Source organism: Anas acuta, chromosome 6, assembly GCF_963932015.1.
Source record: "Anas acuta chromosome 6, bAnaAcu1.1, whole genome shotgun sequence".
Taxonomy (NCBI): Eukaryota; Metazoa; Chordata; class Aves; order Anseriformes; family Anatidae; genus Anas; species Anas acuta.
Genome location: NC_088984.1, coordinates 18,626,307 through 18,652,847, shown reverse-complemented (window position 1 = coordinate 18,652,847; position 26,541 = coordinate 18,626,307). Strand labels below are relative to the sequence as shown.

Genomic DNA, 26,541 nt, shown 5'->3' with positions numbered 1-26,541 from the left:
TTCTATACAACAGTATGGCATTAAAGAAGGTGTATTTTCATTTTTGTCATTTAAAGGTATAGCTCTAATACACTTAGAAATAAAGTAATGGGAGTGATGGGAGTGTGTGTGAATTTGTTCGGAGGGATCGTTTCTGTTTCTTTCCTTTCCTTTTTTATGTATTTATTTTTTATTTCTTTGTTAGCATGCCAGTAAAGTAAATTTTGTCACAATACATTTGTCTTGTTCTGCTTCATCTGTACCTGGAAGAGTGATTTGGAAGACACTGACCATTAAGGTTCTCTCTGCAAATTCTTCCTTTCTTTTCCTTGCTTTTCTTTGGTAGTTCTTCCTCTTCCATTGGTATTTCCTGCTTACCTCTAGCAAGTATTGGGATATTTTCATTGCAAATAAAATCATTGTTATCCCCAACACATCTGAGTGAAATTTCTGACATCAAGGACAGAAAGTGGTTACACAGTGCTGTCCTTTCTGGACAACAGAACTCAATCTTCAGAAACAACATCAGAGTAGGCTATCAGTATTTTCCTTCAATACAATCAATTTGACTAGATTTAGTGTGTTGTTGGGACAAGACCAATTAAAAAGTGAAACAAACCTACTCTTTTCAACTTCCAGGTATGAATCAAAGAACTTGCATTGAAGTGCTTTTATGCTTAGTATTTTAAGTGGCTAGAACTCTTTAAACTCCTTCCACACCATCAGCATTTCCCTAAGAAAAAAAAAAAGAACAAAAAGCAAGCAAATAAGACCTCTATGTGTATTATACAGTTATGCAGTTTAAAGAACTGATTTGTGGTTTCAGATTATGACTATAATTTTAAGTTATGGTCTCTATACCTTTTTGTAATGTATAGACATGATTTTGCAGCACATTAAGACAAGTTAAATACATGGAGAAGGGGGATGTTTGCAAAGGAACACAGGAAAGCCTGCATTCAGCAAAAGATGCATTCAGAAGCTTGGGTGAGCCTGGGTGAGGGTGTAGTATTAAATTGGTACTCTAATCAGACAACCATGCTTGCTTTTACAGCACTACTTTTCAGTATTTTGTTTATTTTTGATTTGGAATTACATCAAAAAAAATCTAACAAGACTAATGACATAAAAATACATGTTTTGAATTTCATATCACTCAAAATTTCCATATTATTCTTAAACTTTGCAACTGCGCTGGAGTTACCACAGCTCTTCTGCAACCTCAAGGTCAGTTTTAACTTGTGCAAGGTGTTGTTTGAGACAGAAGTTTATGGGGAGCTTCCTGCATTTTAAAATATAAAGAAAATTCCTTGGATGCCCTAATTTTCAAAGAAGATTGTACTGCTACCTGGTAACTGCAGTATTTACTATTCAAAATAAAAATGCATAAATAAATGTTAAAAATATGCTTAAAAGATATTAAAAAAAATAATCTCTAACTATGTATCTAGGGGATCTAAACTTGTGCATTTATGTAAAATGAACTTGACTGTGAATCTCAACCTGTATTATGTTTAACAGCCATATTTTCAGGATGAACTACAAAAGCTGGAACTGTTTTTTGCCCTTTTCTGCTCTTTTATCCTATGAAGACAACCACAAACGTTTTTCAGTTTTTTTTTTTTGTTGTTTTCTTGCTTTGTAACATTTCAAAGGTATTTATAACCTTTTGCACTGAATGTATCAGTTGTAAGATGCTTCCAGCTCAGAGTAAGGTCACAGTTAAATCTGGGTCGAGACTGTAAATGACTGACTGCTACAGAAGAGGAGGTATAAAAATGGCTTTAGACAAGACTACTGTATAAATAGTAGAAGTGTTTTCTGTAATTTATAGTGTGGCTGGTGTTTAAGTAGTGTAATAAGTACTGAAGAATTCTCTTTTGACAAACTATGCCAGAATTATAGTGGTGGTGTTTCTCCTGGTTTATTTATCAAATAGCGTGTTTGCTTCTGTCTGAAGGGTTTAGTGGAAGATTTCCATATCAAATCATCAGTGAAGTTGCTTTTCCTATGACTGTGAATTTCTCGAAATGGTTGGTGTGCTGGTCAGAAGACATGCATTCACCATGCAGTCTTCTGAGTGGTCCAGCTGCTTTGGGTATAATTTTAGAAAAAAATGAATTGCTGATCTCCAAAAATTATTTCCTAGATCGTGAGGATGGGAATTCAATGTTACTAGTCAAATAGTCAAAGAAAGGAGCAACTTGAGATATCTTTGTTTCTTTTTTATAGTACTGATTTTTTTTTTTTTTATGGTACTGTTTGATAGTTTTTTGTTTGAAAGGTTTGATATTGAAAGGTTGATCTCGACTTCCATTTAGTATATTCTTAAGCACTAGATGAATAGCATGAACAAACATTTTTCAAATGCTGACTTTGTTTTGGACTGTTTGCTGTTACTGTCATATGTCATATCTGTGGAAATTTGGACAGTCTTTTTCTGCTTCCAAGCTAAATGAATGGGTATCAAGAGGAGAAACACTGTGAGCGTGTGTCTGTGTAAATTCCAGTATGATGGTGATTAATAATTCATTCATCAATTAGTGAACATTTTCTTTAATATCTAACAGCTGTCTGAATACTACTGAGTTACATATGATTGCATGAATCTCAGTGAGCTGAGCACAGCGTTCTGCTTTTAATCAAGACAGACGTTAATTACATCATTGGAGCGTGCCCTCCTTGCCGTGCGAGGTGTGTCTGCCTGCCAAGGTTAAAAAAGACAGAAGAAACAAAAGGCACCCCGGAGCCGCGCTGTCCGTGTATCCACGGCCGGCCTTCCCACAGCCCTGTACCCGCCTTAACTGCCCTGCCCGGCGGGCGCTAGGCCTGTTCGCGTCCCGTTCCCGAGCCTGGGCCGGCGCTGCCCGGACCCGAGCGGCAGTGTGAGGGGCTGCCCGCTGTCCCCCGGCCCCGGGCGCTGTCCCCCGGGCGCTGCCGGGCCCCGCTGTGCCGCCGGGGGGCACCCGCGCTCCGCGCACCGCCGGCCTGCCCCGCATCGGGGCCTGGCTTGGAGCAGCGGCGGTGCTGGGAGGGGCAGCGCGCCTCCCGCAGGTGTCCTTTAGTCCCGAGCTGCTGAATCCACAGAAATCCGCGGCTGTTCTCAGGTGCCGTGTGCCGCCTCAGCTCAACAGGCTTATTTTCCGAGGTTCCTCTTTGAGAGGCCCTGGGCCAGGCACCTCGCTGTGTTTCAGTCTCCCATCCTGTGTTCGCTGCCAGCATTCCTCCAGGCAGCCCGTCGGAAGGCTGCTTGTGGCCCTGGCCTGAGTAATCACACAAAGCACTCACTATCTGTGCAGCAGGGTTAGGCAAGGGCCTTTCTGCTTTTTATTTTATTTATTTATTTATTTATTTTTCCCCACTGGGTGGCTAGAGAGGAAGCTATTTAAAATGTGGCCTGTCATGCTTTCCAATATTAAATCTTTTTCCGTGTGCTCTAAGTACTTCCCATAGTTAAGAAGATTTTGTTTTGGGCTGTAGCAGGTGGTCTGCATTTTAGAGAAAGCGGTAATAGAGGGTAGAGAGGCAGGAGGGAACTCTCGAGTCTAGCTGGAAGACAAAAAAAAATTTCTAAATAAACCAAGGTGCAGCTTTCTTACGGCAACACACGACAATTTGATTCCAGGACTGTGTTCTGGGGTATACTAACTGAGTGCTTCAGTTACGTCAAGAAAATAAGTTGCATCAATTGTAAAAGATTCTCTAATATGACACCTTAAAAATAAAGTATCAACATCCTTACCTGTCCATTGGGGTGATGCAGAATACCTTATCTTTGTACCAAGAAGTAACTCTTGAGGAAATGGTATTTTCCTAAATGTCACAATGCCAAGCTTGCAAGAGGTTTAAATGTCATCCCAGAGGAGAGCTTTCTCTGAAAGGAAGAAAAAATGCTGTTTTTGAGTAAGAGCTTCAGTTCTTTAGCGTCTCTCCCCCTGCAACTGACAAATGTATATTTTGAAGTAGAACAATCTGTCCAAACCTCTAAAATACCTGGTTTTATTTCAGTATTTTGGGGGTATTTTCTGTTTCCTGAATTACTCTGTTTTTTATTTGCATTATTTGATCTGTTTACAACAAAATGTAAATTTCATGAAGCATCTTTACATTCTGTCTTTTTGGGCTTAAAACTCAGTTAAACCCAATAGAAGTTTAACATTCCAATACCTGGTCTGTAGATCATATGAGCACTTTGTCTTCTGCTAGTCATGAGCTTGATATTTTCATATTGGGATGAAATTTAGCTGTATGAGTGTATTGTTTCTAAACTTGCTAGCTGGAAATTTCTTGAAGAAGCTTGTAGACTTGCAGGCTACAATAAGGATGTTGTCCACCAGACTTCTCAGTGTGGAAGTATGAAGCAGTGACTGGTGAAAGAGGTGTCAAAAGAAGATTCGTATCAGGATGTTGTTGTTCTAAAGAGGTTTTTATTGTCTCAAGTTTGAGAGATTCTTATATTCTTTATATTCTTTTCATAAATTCCTTATGATAATGCAGTGAAGTCTGGGAAATGTGATCAGAAAATTGTGTGAGTTACATGTTTTTTATATTATATTTTAATTGCATTTTCCCTTTGACAGCATGATAAAGATTGGATGTTAAAGCCCTATAATTGGCAGGGAGACATATATTTGGATCTTAAACCAGCCATATGAGTAGTCCTACTGCATTACTCAGAGTATGCATTTCTTAAGCATGCGCAACACATCTACAGGAAAATTCTTAAATTCTTTCCCATAAATGCATTTAATATTGCTTGGCAATTGGAAAGTTCTTTCAAGAATCTATTCTGCAGAAGCAATATAAAGTAGTAAGAATACCGATTCTGACCTCCACTGCTGTATTCCCCATAATTGAGTTCTTTGTCTTTTCTTCCCTTCCCCTTTACCTATTTCAAAACCAATCTGCACATTAGGACTCACTTTGTAGGCTTTGGGTTTGTTTTGTTTTTAGTTTTTCATGGCTTTTACTGTTCCTTTTGCATATGTTAGTGCTACAGCTGCTAACGTTCTCAGTATCTCTGGCTTGTGCAAAAGCGTTAAAACGCTGAAATGCCCTATGTTCATCTGCAGTTTGAGAAATGCTTCAAAAGACAGCAGGGTCCAGGGGAGAAGGCAGCTTTCCCATGTTGTGGACGGCTTACAATTTATGAATGCTTCATTAGAGAAGGGGGTGTCAGGAAGACATTCCAGACACCCCAGGCAAGGTGAGTAGAGATGAGTTGTTGAGGTGGTCTGCTTCCTGCTGCGCCATGCATCACAAGGCAGGAACTGCCTGTGGCTTCTGTTGCATGGAGCCTATGGATTTGGTCATGTAACAGAGTTGCCTCTGTTTAAAAAAAGCAACCAAACAAAACAAACAAAAAAACCAAAGCTACATGAACTACCTCAGACATTAAAGTTGAGCCCATTTCAACTGGGGTGGAACAGTAACTTGGTGTAACATGCACCTGATTAATGGGCTGTGCTCAGATTGCTTGTTTAATGTTTTGTAACATAAGTAATTTTAATTATTTGACCTCTACATCTTCGTGTTTTACTGTTTATGTTCTTAGGTGCAGATTATGTGCTGTTTTTTGTTGTTTTTACAGGAAGAGCTATAGAAGACCATGAGTTAGTGATGGAAGTTCAGTCAAACTGGGGAATGCAAGAGGAAAACAAATTCTATTTTAGAAAATATTATGCCAAATATGAATTTTTCAAAAATCCTGTGGTAAGTCATAGCGTTATATCTGTGAAGTGGTGCATTTGCTGGTGCTGCAAAATAGTCTTTTTTTGTTACACTCAAGCAGAGTGTAAAGATGTTAGTGTAATGCAAGTCAAAAGGAATAACTGGGAGGAAGTTTATGGGACCAAGAAATATATTACAGTGCTTGTATATGGTGGCCAGTAACTTTGTTGAAATTTTAAAGTATCAGTGTTCTTACCTTTTTTTTTTTTGTGAGGATGAGGGAATAAGAGAGAGACATGGATTTAATTTTCTTGAAGTTTACATGTTGACCTATAACAAAATGAGAATTATTTGAAGTTAAGTTTCCACTAAGTGACAACAAAATATAAAATGAAACAGTACAAGGAGAAGCATCTGTAGCAAAGATGATTTTATTGCTAAAGTGAAAATTGAATGTTATGGTCTAGCACTGACCAATGGCAGCTTCTCAGAGCTGCAGCTAAATGACAACTGACACGAAAGGCCATGGGCAGCCATAACCTATTAGGAGTAAGTGAAAGTGAAGTCGAAGTTAGCATATGTAAGAAATGGAAAGGGAGCAGAGACAACTTGTAAGTCAAGGATGCTGCCAAAGGTTAACGCTGCTGATTCAGAACTTTTCTAATGGCAAAGAACATAGAAGCAGTACTGGCTCAGCAGGAGAAAATTACCATCTGGTTACTCACATGCATGGTGTATTTGGATCACTCCTAATACTATCTGTTACAAGGCCAGCTTGTTTCAGATGTCAAAGGGAGAAATAGAAATGAATGAGGACTTGAAAGGTGAGAAGTGGAAGGGAACTCAAATTATCTACCTGTGAAAAGGATGAAAAGGTAAATATTAAGACATCACAAGATGTAAGAGATTTGAGGGCATTTTCCTGTTCCAAATGTGTTTCTCTGGACAAATTGTAAATTCCCCTGTCATTAGAGATACTACTGCACTAGTGAAAAATTCTGAGCTTGAGAAGCTTTCAAAAAGTAAGTGCATGTGTATTGGTTATCTAGTGAGTGGAACCAGCTGTGGAGCATGGCAGGCATGCAGCTGTGAATAGCTCCAACAGCTGTGCCTAATCAAAGCCCTTACCATTCCTGGTGAGTTATTCTTCTGGGTACTGTGGTAATGGTGTAGCAAGAATGCTTTATTAGAAATGTGTTAATATGAATCAACCTTACCAATTTTATTTACATTTTATTAATTTTATTAACAATTTTATTAAAAATGAAGGTCATTGGACATTGGGTGGTAAGGGAATACTAGCTTCAAAACTGCCCAGACCTTGAGGAAACTTAACTCTTGGTTGGTTCATACATGTACGGTCATGACTATATTGAACTCACCAGCTGCAGGTCTGTGCCATAAATCACCCCTGGAGCTTTTCATGATAATAAAATTGACACTTTAAATGTGGACTTTTTAACCACTCGATATTGATGTAGTCATGTTTTAGTGTTGATTCATATTTATATCATTCAGAATAGTCAATTCAGAAAAACAAACAAAAAACCTGAAAGTACATGTTCTCTATTAATGGAAGTTATGAAATATTTTACCAAGTTTCCTTTGTAATGAAAACAATAGAAAACAATGTATTTTTCAGCATGTTGCAATATGACTAGCACTGCTGTATGAAATCCTCATGCTTACAGATCCTGTTGATGTTTTTCAAGTAAGATATAGGATGTTACAAATTTAGGAAGGATATTACATCCTTTTTCTGCATCCTAAAGAGATATGTTGTTTAATAATTCTTTTTACAGAACTTTGATAGAAATTATTGTCATTGCAGAGCTTTTTCCCAGATCATATGTTATCTTTTCCAAATGAGACCAATGCAGCTATAAGTCACTCTGGGATATTACAGGTATGTAACCTTTGAAAGATGATGAGCCAATAAAGCGTGGAATTCCCAATTGTCTGTATTTGTGTGAGCATAGCACTTTGTCACTGTCACATCTGTTGGTAGATTTTGTGTAACTCAAAATGTTTAATTTCTTATGAAATATGGAGTATCCCTTCTAGTCAGTTACTACGTGACTACTGTTAGAAAATCGCACATTCAAAAAGTGCAAAAATGGCCAAAAAGGCAGTAAAAGTGGTTAATGCCTGTATCAAGTATTTCAGGTGAAACTGTTTCCTTAAAAAGTGCAGCACTGAATTAATTAGCCCATACTTAGCAGCAGCACAACAGTAGAATACTGAGGAACTGGTAATGTGATAGAAATAGATATAAAAAGAGTTAAATTGTTGAACTTAATGAGTAGAAAATTTAGACTGACTAGTATGATTTGTTAGCATGAAGGCTACTGTAGCCTTCCAAAAAAAAATGGTAGGTCACTCAGTGTTAGTCATCTTTTAAGTGGACACAAGATTTTAATTTACAGTGGGAATAATTTCACAGAATGACCATATCAGGGATCATCATCTTACTTCTCAAAGAGGGGAAAAATGAGTAATAAAGGTGGAAACATACACATCACTCTTGTTTGCTTGTCACTAGGAAATTTAATTAATAGAAGAACTTTCACTGGTCTTAAGACAACAACCCGATGTGTGAGTTTTTGGGGATAAAGAATGATTGGGAAGGCAACATAATAATACAAGATATTTTAAGGTAGAACTAAAAGTAATATGGAAATTAAAAAATATTTTTTTTCTGTATTCATATAATAAATTCTACCTTAACATTCACCAGAAAATGAAAGATATTAAATAACTAAATTTCAAAGTGTTCTTCCATATCAAGTAGTTATATCCTTATTGATACATTATAAGAGGGGATGCTAGTCAGGATCTTACGATTACCCTCAAATGTTTGTTTAAAAAAAAAAAAAAAGGTTCCAAATTAAATGTTACTGACACATAATGGTTTCTATGTATCATTTTTAGAAACCTAAATAATTTTTTTTCCTAGCTTCAAAACATGCTTTTAGCAGAGATTATGCAGCTTAATGCAAGTATTTAATTTAGTCATCAAATGTTGTCCCCTTTGTTGTTAAAACTTAATTTATTTTGCTAGCAAACACTCTGATAGTTTAAGTATTTATTTATTTTTTTTAATGAAACTGTTTGCCATACATGTATACCCTTGCATAGATTCTCCTTTTGTAGTGGGAATAGAATATAAGATACGGGAAACACAGGGAAAGCTTCTGGGTCAGATTAAGAATAATTCAAAATATATAATGTTAAATCCAGTTTTCTTAGCTTGGAAAAAATGTTATGAAATCTACTTTGTTGCTATTTGATGTTCTATTGTCTGTTTGATTGTATTTGGTATAATAAAACTTAGTGGACACAAAGTATGGAATACCCTCTTGGATTCTGCAGCTGCCACACACGTTTCAGCAGAAACTATTCAGTAGATTGTTTACAGTGTGTTGCTGTTTCCTTGGAAACTTTCATTAAGACAAGTTAATGGGCTTGCGTTATTATTTGTGATGTGCTTGGTCAGGTATCAAGAGAAACATTAATTTTAACAACTCAATGCTTACAAATGATTAAAAAATCACTTCTGATACTTTTATAGCTTTTTGTGGATTGACCTGTAAGCAAGTAAAATGTTTTTCAAGTATGCTTTTCTTGGCTTTCAATGAAAGTGCAAAAGTATTTCTGCCTGATGACTTTAAATCAGAGCATCTAAGTAGTCTTAAAAACAAGCAAAAAGTTTATCTGTCCTTTCTGTTTCGCATGTGTAAGTAAAATTACAAGGTCTGAAATATGCCAAATATTTATGTATACCAAAGACAGGGATTTAATCTTTGCCATGACAATCTTTAACTTAACAAGATACTTTTTTTTTTTTTTTTACGCTGATTGGAGTGTGAATATTCTGAGACACAACATTCTATGCACATGTCTAGTAGTAGTCAGTATGGATCATTTGAAACTTGCTTTAGGTTATTTTTGCAAATTGGATGCCTTAAAAAATACACAGTAGCATATAGATTTTAATCTGAGGTCTTTCTCATAGCAATAAAATAACCTATTATTTATAAATATATTTATATTTTTTGTGAAAAAGTAACTCATAGGTGGGTAACAAATTCCTCACTTAGTTTAATGAGATGTGAAACTTGCTGGATGTAATTTAAAGTGAGGCTTGTGACTTGTTTAAAATGTGGCCTGTTTATTGGAGTAACTTTTATTTTGGATGAATTGATATATGCTTTAGCTCCTTTTATGTTCTTATTCAAGATGGTATTCCCAATGAATAGACTGCAAAATATCGTGCTAACAGGACTGACTCATTCTGAGTTAGCAGGTGAACTCCTCACTGGAGTCAAAGAATTTCTTCTACAATTACTGTAAAGGATTATTTTTTTTTCTTAGGTTTCTTCCATTTTCTTTTTGTCTGAAAATAACATTTCTTCAATTTTGGAGTTTTTTTAATGTCTAATTTGGATCAGATTTTTTTTTCCACTATGCAGGTTGTCAATCACTTTAAATGCAACAATGACATCCTCAGTTTAGACAATAGACATTACTTGGGCTGTTATGCCTTTTTTTTTTCTGGTTTTACTGTAAGAAATTCCATGCCATCTTGGTTGTTCAATAGATGTGATCAACACAGTTCTGTAGGTAAACTTGAAGTTCAGAGTTCAAATCCTGTGTTCACCACTTTGGCTTCTTTCTAACACCTTTTTAAGTATAATCTGAGTACATTAGAAAATTTTAGATAGCACCTGTCCAAGCCATCTTCCATAGCAATGAAAAAAAACACACCCTTTCACCTAATGTAGAATATATTAGAGAAATTAACATTAGTATTTCCTGAACAAATATAAAACATAAATGTTGTATATGGAAAGGTAAAAACAGAACAAGATTATGAAGGCAAATGCTCAGAATTTGGGAAAACATGGGATTACTGATATAATCTTTCCTTTTTTCCCTTTCCTCTTATTCCTTTCTTCATTGCCATCTTCTCCTCCTTACTCCATACTCTTAATTGTTCCCATTCCTTGTCTTCGTAGATTTAAGACTGAGTCATCAAACTCAAACTTAATTCACAAAGTCTTAGGAAAACAACAGATTCCCTAATTTAAATCCCAAAATTGTGTGTACCTGCTCAAGAAACATTCACCTCAAAAAATGTTGTCGTTTTCCCCCTGTATAGCTGTTCCTTCACTTAAAATGTTGAAGGCATTACGAATGCCTTCAGCGCCTGAAAACAGACAAATAAGTTGTGTAGCTTTCAATCTTTATTTTGTTCAAGTGACATCTAGTATTTCTGAATCTTTTACTATTCATCTGAGAATGTGGAATGTCCTTTCTCTTCCATTTTTTTCTTGTTGACTCCCCTTCCTCAAAAAAAAAAAATAATTTTTGTTGTTGTTCAAGTTGGTTTTAAGTTGGTTGACTTTACAGAAAATCATATCATAATCTGGTTCTTGTTGCTGTCATATATTAATGTCTGAAAGACATGGTGACATTTGATAGACCCTACATATCAAGTTGTATATTTCACTGCATGAGGGTGCAAACTTATTTCTGCATACTGTGTGATCAGTAATCACTGTCTGCATCATATCATCATTTAACTCTCCACAGTTCTTCCACCTGTATGAAGCACTTTTCTTATTTTTGTCCTATTTTGATTGCCTTTTCTCTGCATAAACAGGGATCTTTTTCCCCCATACTAAACTTCAATCTTGCACATACTTCCATTAAAAGAAAAATCAAAAATTTACTTTTCTACTCTATTTAGTTTTATATATTTATTAAAGACATTCACTTTGTAGATCTTTTTACTGCTTATTCTTTGGAATATTTAATGGTTTTGACTTTACAAATACAAAATATTGTATTTTCTCTCACAGTCCTCAGTTGTCTTAGAAGGGAAAAGATTTTTCTAGGATTGCTTTTTTTCCTACAGTCATTGCTACTTTAGTTGAATTGATAGTGTGGATACAACAGTGGCTGTTGAAGCTGAGCTTTGTATTGTTCCTTCACTTTGGCCTGCTGAGTAAGAAAAGAAATGTGTTTTTCATGATTGTGCTTCTGGTTGGAAGGTCTTAGGGAGTCCTGGGGAAGAGCTTGTGCAGGCTAGGAGCCAGGCACTCATTTCATTTTTGGCAGAGAGAATACAGCCTAAAGAGATGCTTTTTGGGTTTTACATACATCAACTGTCTTAGATTATCCTAAATTTCCATTTGACTTTGGTTTTGCTGTAAAAGTACTTTTCAGTGCAGGCTGTATATTCACCATCAGTGAACCTGTTAATATGTGGCAAATGGGAAGATCGTCAGGAACAGCTACCAGGACCTGTCTGCTTCATTGTGGCTGAAATAGCTTGAACTGCATTTGTACGTGGTACAAATGGTGTACAGGTACATGGTATACCTGGTCTTACTGTAACTTACTATTCAGGTAATAGCACTAAATAGCACTAAAGCTCTCTTAATGCATTCTTAGTTGTGGGCTAGATTTTCTGTGTGCTCCCCTGTCAAATGAAACCTGTCTTCATTACTGCATTGGTAACAGCTGAATTTAATCAACCTGGGACAGTCTACATGTGGTGCTGTCATGCAGCTGACTGCAAGGTAGGAAAACAATAAAAGTGAAAGTAACCTTGTTTATCTTGGTTGGACTCCATTATTTAGTGTCTAAAGACGTTGGTATACTTCCAAAATCACATTCACTTCATCATTTTGCTGCAGTCCGGTGCCAGCCAGTCTGCCTCTTGCCTGGGAATCTGTTGCTTCATGTCCTCAGCTCAGATGTTCTGGAAGTGGCAGCAGAGAGGAGGAAAACAAAGCAATGAAAACTGCAGAAATCAGCAAGAAAACCCCTTCTTCCCTACCATATATGAGCCTAGATAGTTTTTAAGGTACTGCAGGCCAGTCTGGGGCAAGGTTCTTTGAAGAGGTTAGTAGTAACTTAGATTCTTTTGCATGCATGGAAATTAAAGAATTCTAGGTTAGTATGTTTAGATATGAGTCATAGTTCTGGGTAGTTTTCTTCAAAGAAGAGGAATAGAAATGAATATGTTATATAGACATAGAATGCAGTTAACACAGTTGGCAGATTTTAGTGGGTACTTTTGCAGTCCTCTAAAACTGTACTTGGTCTTAGCAAGACAACAGCTGCGTTGCACTCTGATAAATTCTGGTTGAAATGGCTAAAGCAAAGAGAATTGCATTAGTTAGCTCCTCTCAGTGCATCAGTTAATTTCATTGTCTATCTATATCATTCTGCCTTTCCTATGGTTTGGGGGTAGAGGGGGTGCAAACTTATTTTTTTGGTTCTGGAGGCAAAATGGCTGATCATTCTGAGACTTTAAAGGCCTTTTTCCTTGCTCCTAATGCAGCTTTATTCAGATAAACACGCTCTACCTTATGACCTTGAGCACAGGCAGCAAATACTTGGTGGCTGGCCCAGCCTCTCTGCTCCACTGAACTGAAGCACCCACTTAAGTACTACTTTAGGTCCTGAGACCTTTGTTCCCTCCTCTTTTGAAAATTGCAATATTCTCCAGACCTGTGTGATTTTGTGATTTAGATTTTGTGATTTGTTTGATTGAATTTTAATTCAGATCCGTTCCTTTTTCTGGTTTGTAATGGGCAGAGGAAGGCGAGATGTCATTTTTTATTTTTTCCTCCTGTTGGTAGCATTGATTTGCAGTTTTATAAAAATAGGGTCTGAGGCATGGGATCAGAAATTCTTACACTGTTTTTGTTGCTGAAGTCAACATATTGCATAACTAATGCTCTCATTTCAAACCATATGTTTCATATAAATATGTAACTTGCCTTGCATACCTTGGAGTTATGTAATGTTCTGTATGCCTTAAAACAGAGGTATTCTAATGGGATTAGATGCAATAACTGAACTACTGTGATATAGTGAATTTAGGGGTATATTCCCCTTAGTCTTGTCTGAATATCTTAATGAAACAGAAAAGTGGTTTCAGATAAAAAGAAAAATGCGTGTCTGATATTTTTTTTCAGATGTTCCTAAGCTCCAGCACATATCCTGAGATTCATGGTTATTTGCATGCAAAGGAACAGGGGAAAAAATCATGGAAAAAATTGTTTTTTCTTTTGAGAAGATCCGGTCTTTATTTTTCCACTAAAGGTACATCTAAGGTAAGGCAAAACAAACAAACAACAACAATAAAGAAGGGGGAGAGAATTATAAAGTTAGAACAAATATATACATATTTATTATTTGCTGTAATATTAGCTGAAATTTGAATTTTATCTTACACTGACAAGGGAAAAGAATTTCCATTTATAGTAGATAAAATATATAGAGAGATAGAGATATAAAATTGGGAAAGCCTTGTATGTGGAAAAACTAGCTGTTTTTTTGCCTGTTAACTTTTCCTTCAGTCTGGTTCACATTTTTTTTCAATTGGTTAACAGGGTATCTTTTAAAATTTGTTAAAATTTTGAAATATATGCTCTGAAAGATGGGCACAATGCTTCAATATGTAAATTATACAAGAGCATATGTATAAAAGGATTATATTGGAAGATTTTTAGAGTTCTTGAAGTCTGTCACTGTTTTTCATTTTGCTAGTTCAAATTTTTGTCAGTATTTAACCTGACTGTGTTAAACAGGGTACATTAGAGATAAGACACCTTTTATGTAAACCATGTAAACACATGCTTTTCATTCTTTTGAATTTTCTGTTAGATGCCAGAGTACTCATTGAGATGCTTTTTCATTCTTCAACATATATATTTATTTTTCTTCCTTGACCTAATTCATTGCGGAGGATGGAGATAATGGTTAGAAATACTACTGGACAGTAATTATTACAGTGTTTTTATTTTATTTTATTTTATTTTATTTTATTTTATTTTATTTTATTTTATTTTATTTTATTTTATTTTATTTTATTTTATTTTATTTTATTTTATTTTATTTTATTTTATTTTATTTTTTTCAAATTCTGAAAGTATATTTTATTTTGATGCTTGAAAACTATACTGTACTCAAAATTTCTGACTACTACTTTTACTGCATCTTGAATGTAACGGATGTTTTCCCAGAAATCATATCACTTGTACTTTTTTCCCCCCCCCTCTCTCTGGAAGAGTGAACTCTGCCTAGTTTATAAGGTGTTTTTCCTCTGCATGAGGAAGTGAATTTTGCATTGCCTCTTTCTAGATTTCTTGAGACAATTTCACAGTTAAAACTGAGATATGACTGTATTTTGGGTTAGAATAACTAGTACGCTACTCTGAGTTTCTTATCTGGAGAGGCTAGCTAAAAATAGTCTAACTGTATTACATTGCTCTTCTTTTTAGGAGCCAAGGCATCTGCAGTTTTTCTGTGAATTCAGCAATAGTGATATGTACATGTCTTTGACAGGCAAAAAGATTTCTGGAGCACCAACAAACTATGGATTCTGCTTTAAGGTACAAGCTTATCATTCTGATACATATTAAAGCAAGCCACAGTTTTTAGGTAAGCTTAAGTTTCTTTAAGGTTTTTGAAAACAATGTTCAGCTGTCTGTTATAAAATAGGAGAATTAGTGGCTTTTATTTCAACAGGTATTATCTTCAAGATATGCATTAATGCTAAAAAAAATGTGCTGTGGCCTTCTAGCCTAACAAATCAGGAGGAACCAGAGACCTGAAACAGCTCTGTGCAGATGATGAGCAAAGTAGGACCTGTTGGATGACAGCAATTAGGTTGCTTAAGGTAATTTTTCTGTGTGGAGTTAACTTATTGCTTAAGTTTACTATGTGAAATTCTGATCTCTTGATTTAGAGAAGTAACATAATTCCAGGTTCCCATAAAATAGCAGTATCAATTTTGTACAACGAAAGCTGAACATTCATCCTAACAGGGACAGACTAAATTGCTGGAATCATTTTAGGGGATGGGATGATGTCTCAATGGAGTCCTGCAAACATTTAAATTTAAGATTAAGCATGTGTAACCTGGCTGAATTTTGTGAGACTGTTGGTGATGTTGAACAAAACTACAAGAATACACAAGATGGGAACTTTAAAAATATTTTTAAAAAGTGTCTGTGACAAAACAGGCAAATGTTAGTCAGTGTATTAAATAGTGAGAATTTAATGCAGAGTATACATTTAGGAAGGCAACAGCAATGACATTGTTGTGTTTCCTTATCCTACCAGCATTTGTCCCTGCTTTTTAATGATTAAGAAAAAAACAAAAACAAAGGCAAGTAAGAAAGGTTTATTGACTTAGGTCTATAGTTTAAAATGCTAACCATCTTATTTTCTGGTTTTAGTATGGGATGCAGCTGTATCAGAATTACATGCAACCATATCAAGGTAGAAGTGGCTGCAGCCCTTTGAATATAACACCCATGGTATGTCCCACAGTAGCTCCATGAATAAATACTTTGTTTCTGCCATCATGCTATTTTTAAGTGACTTCTGTCAGTTACACTACTGACCTGATCCTGCAAATCTTTGTACGTGTGAATGCTTGCTGAAATCTTTAGGGACCTCAGGACAGGCTAGAGAGCTAGTTAATTAATTTACTTAATACAAAATGAGTAGTTTAGACCAATTTAAGAGACTTTTTCCCCTTTGTCAAATCTTCAGTATTTTGGGAGTTTACTGGCTTATTATCACTGTCAAAGAGAATGTAAAAAAAGGATTTAAAAAGTGAAGGAGACATAAATACATTAAAAAAGAAGAAAAGTGTTTAAGGTCACACATGCTGTAAAGGATGAATACAGAAGCTTTAACAAATCCTTTTCAGTATACAGTGGTTTTTTTTTTTTTTTTTTTTTTTTTTTTTTCCCCCTCAAAAGTGTTTTAATACTTACTTTGGATTTCATCTGATGTAGTACTGAATGGACTTTAGAGGAACACCATAACTTGGCAGAAGTTTAGGTTTAGGAGGAACAGCACCTTATACTGGATGCTGTGTCCATCTCCTTAGTCAGATAGTTGGGGATCAGGTTGTCCTTTTCTTTAATATATCTTATATTTATATATCCCATATATCTATATATATGTGTATATATACATACATATACACATATATATATATACACACACATATATATATCCCAGTTCTTTGAATCATTTAATTTCAGCTTTTTTTTTTTTTTGTGAGTGATTTATATCACTATATCACTTCGTGTTTTTCATTGGCTAAACTGGGTTAAAACTGCTTGTTTCCAGAACTTGTGATGATGATTTTATGGTGTTTGAGCATTTATGGTAGTTCTTGATGTTAAAGCACCTAAGATATACATTTGTCATTATGGATATTCACAAAAATGCTGTTTTATGATATTGCTAATAAGCATGCTTTCAAAATTGCACTTAAGATACTGACCATGTTTTTACTGTCTGTAATAAGAAGCTAACGATAGCCAGCTGCTGCCTTTATAATGGGTCTGGGAGCTATTATTGATTCTCTCTCTTCTTACACTGCTGCATGCATATAGCTCATGTAAATTCTAATGCAGGCGGAATCTATAACTGGTATTAAGCCTGGTACATTTTTTGTACTTGTGTATAACTGGTGAATTAAACTCAGGAATTAAGTGCTTAAGCTAATGTATGCACTTCATAGAGGAATCACTTTCATTTCTGAATAATTCACAACCAAGTCATCTGCAAGGAGTTCCTGCACTCTCCTAGAGAAACACCATTTCTCTTTCTTTACCCTTCTCTGTTACTTTTGCAAAGTTCTTTACAGGTTACAGTTACTCAGGTGCACCTTAGACTACAGTGTCAACAGTTACAATGCACTATGATTCCATTTTAAGTTATATTCATGCTAGAAGAATCTGCTTGTAACTAAACAGGAGCTAAACAGGTTTTGGACTGAGTAGTTTTGTTAACTCTACAGAACTCTGTGCCTCCTATGTTCTAGATGTTACTTGCACTTACAGAACACTAGAGTGTTCTTTTAATTATTTGATCTACCAGTGCCAGTGAACGTTTGAGACATGACAGTTGGTATTAAACTTGGTTTTATAAATTTGGGTTTCTGGCAACTGTTTTGAGCTTTATGACTGTTTTGTCAAGCTTGAAATGCTTTTTCCTTTGTTTTTACAAAGTCAATTTTTACTATGAGGAAAAAAGACAAACTTTTTTTTTTTAAAAGTATTAGATTCCATAACTGTTAAGTCTGTGCTCATTCTGTGATAGTTAAGAGCTTGAAGGGAAGTAAAAGTAAGATAAAACTTAATCTCCATAGAAATAGCTTTTTTCCAGTGGTTAAATCTGGTAAACTTTGGGCAAAACTTTATACAGAAGATGCATGAATTTATGCCATAGCAAAATAATTCAAATCTTTGTTTATAAGATGATTATGCATAATAATTTTGCATTTTCTTTTTTTCTGGTACTTGGACAACTTTCTAAAAGTATCCTAGCTTGTCCTAACTTATCCTAAACATGCAAAAGGATAGTTATAGTTACAAGTATAAATAGAATTTATGATAAAGTGATGTATTTGTTGTCCATCACAGTAACGCAAAGACATGATTTGTCCTGCCAAACTGTAAAATTGAGTTTTATAGTAGAATGCAGGAGTTACAAATGTTCCCTAGGGTGTAATGAGTTTGGCTGTGATGGGAAATGCTGCAGATATTTGAAACACCATTTATAAAATGTAATGTTTTCTCAGAAACTCATTCTTAAAACACAGATCTTAAAAACAAAACAATAAACAAAAGCAAACAAAAAACTCAACCACTAAATGTATTTTTCTTTGTTGCAGAGAAGTATTTCAGAAAATTCTTTAGTAGCGATGGATTTCTCAGGACACAGAAGCAGAATTATAGAAAATCCAATGGAAGTCCTTTCAGTTGCAGTTGAAGAAGGATTAGCATGGCGGGTATAAGCATTTTATCAGAGTACATTTTTTTTTTTTTTTGATTTTAACAAAACAGATTTGAAATAATCTTTACTTTTCTCTCACACAGAGGAGAGGGTGTCTGCGACTCAACTCACATGGTAGTCCTATTGCCATGTCTAACATGGGTACGTGTGAGTTAATTCAGTACAGAAAAATGCAATAGTTGGTTGTTTCAATAAATTCAATATGTTTTTTAAAGATCTTTATTTCTACAGCTATACACAGATCTCAGTCTTGGTTTCATCATAAAATCTCTAGAGATGAAGCTCAGAGACTTATTTTGCAGCACGGACTTGTAGATGGGTAAGCTAATTCTTTACATAACTCTTCAGAGACACATTTCTAGTCAACAACTGCTATTTTCATGTACTTTTTATTGCGGGGGGAGACAGAGGAAGAAAGATTTTGCACTTATCTAATAGAAATAAAATGTCTTTTATATAGGGCTATCTGGGGATCAGTTGGTTTCTATTTTATGTCTTCTGGAAGCAATAAAATGGTGATCTAACACTTTGATTCTGTCACTGACAGATTACTTGCGTCCACTCAGAGCCAAGCACTTGAGCTCTGTATTTGCACAATATTCTCTGTGAACTGTCAATTTTGGCACCAGTGTTTTTTGTGTCTCTTATTAGTGATGAAAGAATGAAGGAAACCATAAAAACATTGCCTAACCTTATTCCAACATGAACTATGCAGGGATAACCATTGGAAAAAAAAAAAAAAAGCTTTTACTTGTGAAATGAGTAAGAATTGTACTATCCCTTAATGGTAAACAATAAATACTAGGGTAAGACTATTCATGTTTATTTTTCTGTCATTTAAATATCAATTCAAATAAAAATGACCAGGTATGTATTTAATGTTCAAATCTTATTTTTCATTTCTGTTTTTTTGTCCCTAATGCTGTATTAAATGTACGCATGGGCCTTTTTTATTCAGTGACTTATTCCATGAAACTTGTGCATTTCTTTCAGTCTGTTTCCAGTTAGGTACCTGTAGCCAGGTAACTGGTTAAATTCCTTCAGTTTTAGATTAAGCGTACTTTAATACTGTTTTCTACATCTGTGGAAAGGGTTCTAGAAAACAAAGAAAAAAGACGGGAAGGAAGGGAAGACAAAGATAACCATACTCAGCAAGGACGGACATTTGGACTTTTTTATTTTTTAAATTTCAGGGGTATTGTTTTTAAGCCTGGGCAATCATCCTGAAAATGTTCTGTACTGTGCATTCATTTTTGCATTTGTTCCAAGAGAGAGCTGGGACATGGGGATGATCTACATGTATGTCTGAGCAGTATGTCATTCTCGGACTTGATGAATCTTTCAGTGTATGTCAGTGGCTACATAGATATTGTTAAATGAAGCCAAGTAGACCTGGGGAATAAGCAGCAATAGCATTTGAGATGAGAAAGTGAATATCATGCTAGGTATTAAGAAATATTTGCTTAATATAGTGTTGTTTATGGTATATTCTTGGATCTATTCACAGATACACATGGTGATCTTGGTGAGGATGATGCTCTTGAGTGGATTGTTTAGAATTGATTAGAACATGAGCAATCGTATGTTGGCATACTCCTGAGATACAATGAAGACACAAATACATTACATCTTGTGACAAATGCTTTGCTCTTTAAAAGAAAAGAAAGGGCTGAAAGAATGAATTAGCACCATAAATACAGAAGTTTTTCATGGGAGTAATAAGATTTTAGTTTCTGCTGGGAAAAAAAAAAAAAAAAACAGGCTGAGCTTTTTAAGGTGTTTTAGAGATAGAAAAATGATCCCAAGCAGGGCAATCTCTTGTATGTATGACAGCAGGTGATAGGGCCTCTGTAATACCATATGTACCAACAAATGCACTGTTCATGATGGCTTATGGAAGGTGAAGGGACTTACATAAAGGAATAAAGAATCTGCAGAATTCCTAGTAGTAGAATAACTTAATGACAGAATTACAGACAACAACTATCTTTCAGGGTGTGCTACGAAGGAATAATATTTTCAGATCTACTGTTCAGATGTAGAAGAAACATGCTTAAAGGCATTTGTGTAGCACCATTGCAGATTTCGTACTTCACCCTCCTATGTTTGAAGACTTTTCAGTGATAAGTGGTTGACAGGATTGGAAACTAATTGATACTCAACAGATGAATTGGATAATAGCATTACCAAAAGGGTCATGACAAAATTCAATTGGTTGTTCAGAGAATTTCTTATATGTTTATGAAGGAACAGGTTTTTTTGAATCATCCAGCATGTCTAAAAAGCTCTCTTCCAACCAATACTCCTAAGATTCTATGAAGTACAGTCCTTTCTTTGTAATAAAATGATATTTTAAAAGGTTCTTCGATGGCTAAAGTAGTTCTGTTAGGATAGAGTTAGGAAAGAGTAAATAAAGATCTTTTTTATGTGAAGGAGAAGAAATGTTGCTCATCTCTCCTGGCCAAACAAACAATAAAAAAGTAGGAAAGTAGGCTTCAAAAGAAATGATAAATGGGAACATAAATCCTAATTGACATACATTTTCTTTTCTATGCTATGTCATTACTTTGTGTATTGCTTAATGTGGATCACCATACCATATTTGGGTTTAGAGAACTCATTTTGTATATTGGGAAAGTGTCACATTCTTATACTGTCTTTTTTTTTTTTTTTTTTTTCCTGAATTAAAAAAAGACCAGGTCTTAATGATAAACTTAAAAAAAAGATTTAAGTTTATGCAAGGGATGACTACTCTGAAAAAATTAAGTCCTGGAAAGGGGTGAGAGGCCACTAGGTGGTGAGAGAGAGCTGATTAGGAGAGTCTGAGTGTATTGGGAACTATTTTCCTTATTTTCCTAGCTATATGCGGGGCTGACAATTATCCGTCTTTTAAAACTGAATTAGTATCAGAATTCAGAATTAACATAAATGTTTTTTTGATAGAAATACGAATGATTATGGACTCCAAATTTCTTAATTCCAGGTATTTTCTTACTTCTGTTGTAAAAATAAAACTCTTAAAATTTTGAGGATGAAATGAATACCCAGTAGTTTGGATCTTTGTTGTTAGTTTGTGAAAATTCGCTGAAAGACTTTGTTGTCTTTTCTTTTTTTTTTTTTTTCTCTCTCCCCCCCCCCCCCCCCAAAAAAAAAAAAAAAAAATCCTTGATTTTCATACAGTTGTTGAGTTCTTGTGCTCTCATTCCTGGTAGATGGTTGGACAAAAGAGGAGACTAGCACTCACTTGGTTGACACCTGCAAGTCTACTTTGCCCATTTGTTTTTACTCCTGAAAGAGGAGAATTCTTGCCAATGACTGTCCCTCCATTTCCCTTTTGTGATACGTTTAACTATACCTGTTCCAGACCTGCATAGTACAAACAGTTCAGTCTCTCCACTACAAAGCTGTGAATCAGGTACTTCCCTTTGTCCTCGAAATTGTTCTTCTCTGCCAGTAGTCCAAACTCAGTGATTCAATGAAATAGTATTCATTCTTCATCTGCATCAGATTATCGTACCAGGATTATGGCAAAACTATGTCTATAATCTGGTTGGAATCAGTGAACTACTTGCAGTGACGGTGCTGGCCATTGACAGTGTTATCAGTAACTACGCTGTAATATATAGACTGTAGTTCTGTCTCCGTGAGAATTTTATCAGTGTGCAGATTTGAGTGTACGTTTACGAATATGGGCCAGATGTGGAAAGTATTCTGGTATGCCTTGCATTACCTTTTCTGTAAACTTCCTGTTGAACATCCTTTCAAGTTTTCCCTATAAAACTTGTGATTTAGGTGACTGTCAGAGTCCAAGGAAAAATTTTCTTCAAAGCACAAACTTTGAGAGTGCTTTTCTGTCTGAAGAGATGTATTGTAATTCTATGCAGTGTAAAACTAACGCCTACAGTGTCATTCATTCTGAAAATGCATATTTTTCACATAATAGACAAGGTGAAGAAGAATTTAAGAAAAGTATTTCAAGTGACACATTTTCAAAGAAATAATGATTAAAAGCATAATTTTTGTAATTAAGATTATCTCTGCTTCTCACAATACTTACTGTTTTAAATGTACAACAGTTTTAACTGGGTATTTCCAAAGCTTTCCAGAGTGACCTTAACGTGAAAATTTTCAATCTCTTTTAGGGTATTCTTGGTCCGTGATAGCCAAAGTAACCCCAAGACATTTGTATTGTCATTGAGTCATGGATTAAAAATAAAGCATTTTCAAATTGTACCCGTAAGTAAAATTTTCAATATACTGTTGTAAGCCAATACAGTCAAATAATTGTTATAGTTTGTAGTTGTTTTTTCTTCTTTTTTTTTCCCTGCTATACAGATGATAATAAACATAATACCTGATACCTGTATCGCTATGTTGCTATGAATCATAAATATTCTAAAGTTGAACATTTTTGAGCTTTGCTGTTTGATTTATTATAAAGCTTGACTAGTACTATGTAATCCTATGTCTTTGTTTACCTATAAATTGCCTTGAATAAATGCACAAATCTGTTGGAACTGGAATAGAAGCAACCATGATGGCATGAAAATTGTGTTTTAATGAAAGTTATATTGTCCTTTCTTTTTAGTCATCAGCTTAGGTGGACTGCCCATGACCTCTGCGTGTGCGTATCGCTGAATCATCTGTTTAAAAGTTTCTCACTTTTATTTTGGGTCAAACACTTCTGTTTTCCTCTTTTCATGATTTATGCTGTTGTGGTATATTCATGTCCTTGCCTTCTTCAGGGGGATGTTTGTAACAAAAAACTGATATGTTTATTTAGTTCAGTTACATTCAGGCAAGCTGAAATTTCCTAAATTGAAGTCATATTTTCATTAGTTTTCCTTGATGATATAATCCAATTCTACTGTCAGAATGGCTGGCTTTCCCAATACTTTCCACTCCCTCCAGAGGAGGTTTATACAGTTTTCTTTACAGATTTCTTCTGTTGAGGAAAGAAAGGGTTTAACATTATCTGTTTTAGCCACAGATGCTTGAGAGTAGAGAATACCTATAGCTTTTTCTTCTTTCTTGATGAGAACCTTTCTTCCAAACCAAATAATACTTGAGCCTCTGTTTATTCCTACTGAAGTATCTGGGAGATTCTGCTGTTTCTCAGGAGAAATGTATGTAGTCGATTCACAGAATTTCTTTATTCCTTATCTAGGGCTTTAAAACAAACAAAACAAAAACAAAACTTTCCTGTAGAATAAGACTGAAACATTTTTGCATTATTTGTAATGTGAAAATGAGGGAATCAATGTCAGGTAAAAGAATTGTCCAGGATTTTTGCTTCATTAATTACAAGCATTGCAAGAGCCCTTCATCCAGAAGTGACAGCTATGCCCTAGTTCCTTTGTGAGCGTCAGCATATATTCAGTGATCGGAATCCCAGGTTTAAGATCTCTGTGTTTCTGTTGACTGTGGTCGCTTCTTGTATTTACTTTAGGATAGTTGTTGTATGGTTTAGAAACCTTTCCGAACTCTGTACAAATAGTGTATGACTCTGCTTCATTGGGATGTTATGTAAGTCTCAAATTCAAGAGACCACTTTTTCTTATCAGGAAACAGACCCTTTTTTCTTTAAGAGCAGATGTGGCAGGAAGCTGCACTTGTCTTCAGTTTGCTATGGACCTGTATGATTCTTCTCTTCACTTAAAAAAAATGATCTGGTCAATTCTAGTGTTCTTTTGCAGGTGCAAGCAGTGCATTTGAGGAATTAATTATACATGTGCCTGCTAAAACTTTGCTCTCCTGATGTAGGACCTGTGGAGAAATGGGGAATCTGTTTTGACAGTCTACAGATCGTATCTCAGAGCTGAGGTCTGAAAGACCTGTATCACTTTAATGTAAAAATTGTCTGATTTGAAGGAAAATTTGATTGTTCTTGTAAAGCAATTTATCCCATGCTAGTTATTGGGGGGGGGTATGGGATAGCGGGGGGGAGGCCGGAAATCTGCAACGAGTACAACTTAATCCAGAGGGAGAGAATGTGAGTACGGAAACTGTTATTTCTCCATATATATGCATGTTTCAATTCCTTTTTGTAAAGTAACTTCCAGTAGCCTTCAATTCCTTATCCCCTTATGCCATGTCCAGTATGCTGACTTACTGCTTGCTTGGTTTTTACTAGAACAATACTCTTTAAGGAGTTCAGAAAAATATTTTTGAGGAGAAAAAAGTTATGCTTCCAGTTGCTGATGATTTTCTAAATGAAGAATTCTAAGAACTGAGACTTTTTTTTTGTGCTACTGCAGTAAGTTTGTAGCATATTAGTTGGAGATCAAGGTTACCTTCTGGAACTTGAGATCTTACTGTTCTTCCAAAATCTTGCCTTTTTCCCTCCATGGGGAAGGAAAGATAAACTTTCCCTCTCAATGTTAATAAAGAAATAGAACTTCAGATTTTTTTTAACAAGTAGAAAAATGCAGTCTCTCAATGATTTTTCCCCCTTATATTTAGTTTACTTCAAGTTGAAAATGTCCCCAGCAGGGTGTACACCCTGCTAGATCGTTTCACCTACATTAATACATGTGTCGTGTTAACACTGGTAACGTACAACAAGTATTGGAGGTAGGTAGCAGGGAACTGAGTTTTAAAAGCTGGAAAGAAAATCTTTGGGAAACACTTGAGATCCCATACTGTGAAAATTAGAGAACTTGATATCTTAAATTTATTCTTCAACAGAAGAGGAAACGCATTGAGAACAGTATGTAGTAGCAATGCAATACAGATTGTGCAAGAGCTAATGTTCAGTAATCTAGAACAGGTTGTTTTTCAAGGTATATTTTGGCATTTCTTCTTTTTCTCCTGTATCTATTCTAGCACGTGCATTTGGAGCAGCAGCAGTTCCTTCTCCTACACAACATATTACTACATCAAGCATGTTACTTTTGTGATAGACAGTTTCATCCAGTACACCAATGCACTAGTGTGTAGCCACATTGCACCTTAAAAAATAAGTGATATAAAATGTAGAAGTTATGCAGAATAGTGAATTGAGCAAAAGGTGAAACCTATGAGTAAGTTGCAGCTTGTTTGTTGTCATTTTGTAAAAGCTCCATATTTATATTAACTCTAGCTATCATTCCAGAGCAAAGTCATAAAATAAAGGAGTATTCTGTTACTTACTAAACTATTACTTCCTTTTAGGCATGTACCTGTCTTAGAGAGAAAGATAAAGAATACATGATTTTTGTTCTTTATTTTTGATCTTTTTATGTTTGATCTTATTTTCCCTTCTCTCCGTAGTCATAGGATTATGAATACCTTGTTCTCCATGAAGATTTCTCAAACAAGTATTCTAATCATGAAGAAATACCATATCAAAAGAGGATTTGATGTTATTTTGTTTTTCCATTTTTACAGTTGGAAGATGATGGAAAGCTATTTTATACCCTTGATGATGGTCAGACCAGATTTACTGATCTCATCCAGCTAGTGGAATTCTACCAACTTAATAAAGGAGTACTGCCTTGCAAGTTAAAACACTATTGCGCACGAATTGCTCTTTAACCAAAGCATCTGTTCTTTCATCAAAGGCAGAGGAAGATACTAGAATACTTTTTTCCCTCAAGGCAATTTCTATAGTAAGAAGTGAAAAAGCATTACATTGTAAAGATTCTAAGTTTTAGTTACCAAATTAAAAAAAAAAATAAAAATCTGTATAGGTAAGAATTTTGCATTGTGATTGTCAAAGCAAAATAACTATGTTTTAAAAAACGTTATTTCATATGTAATTCTTTAGTGTTGCCTGGACTCTTCTTCTTTTTTTTCCCAACTGAAAACAATTTTTAAAAAAAATATTGTGCAACTTCTACAAAAATATAACTGATTGTTCTTGGGTTTAAAATGAAATTTGTCTTTCAAATGTTTCTCGTAATTTCTGTTCATCACATGGAAGAATTATATTTACTGTGGTAAGGAGAGGCTGAACTGCACATTTTATTTGTAAATAAAATGAATAAATATTTTGCACTATATTTTTGAATGCTACTTTGAGGATAATCATACAAAAAGTGAAAAATCATTAAAGCTGCTTGTAACTGA

General features: G+C 35.1%; 1 protein-coding gene across 6 annotated transcripts in view; it reads left to right on the top strand.

Annotated features, from left to right (window-relative positions):
- Nucleotides 1–26,541, top strand: part of GRB14 (growth factor receptor bound protein 14) — a 63,135-nt gene extending 36,594 nt beyond the window's left edge. For 4 of the 6 annotated variants that reach the window (XM_068687715.1, XM_068687710.1, XM_068687713.1 and 1 more), the window contains 11 exons: nucleotides 5,570–5,691; nucleotides 7,481–7,555; nucleotides 13,644–13,781; nucleotides 14,952–15,062; nucleotides 15,254–15,349; nucleotides 15,912–15,992; nucleotides 18,371–18,487; nucleotides 18,576–18,633; nucleotides 18,724–18,811; nucleotides 22,635–22,728; nucleotides 25,861–26,541. In XM_068687715.1, the coding sequence (XP_068543816.1) occupies nucleotides 5,570–5,691; nucleotides 7,481–7,555; nucleotides 13,644–13,781; nucleotides 14,952–15,062; nucleotides 15,254–15,349; nucleotides 15,912–15,992; nucleotides 18,371–18,487; nucleotides 18,576–18,633; nucleotides 18,724–18,811; nucleotides 22,635–22,728; nucleotides 25,861–26,007 (1,127 nt within the window). In that variant the 3' untranslated portion in view covers nucleotides 26,008–26,541. Of the gene's footprint in view, nucleotides 1–26; nucleotides 5,186–5,569; nucleotides 5,692–7,480; nucleotides 7,556–13,643; nucleotides 13,782–14,951; nucleotides 15,063–15,253; nucleotides 15,350–15,911; nucleotides 15,993–18,370; nucleotides 18,488–18,575; nucleotides 18,634–18,723; nucleotides 18,812–22,634; nucleotides 22,729–25,860 lie in introns of those variants that run through there. The other 2 variants (XM_068687712.1, XM_068687711.1) reach the window with 2 other exon arrangements.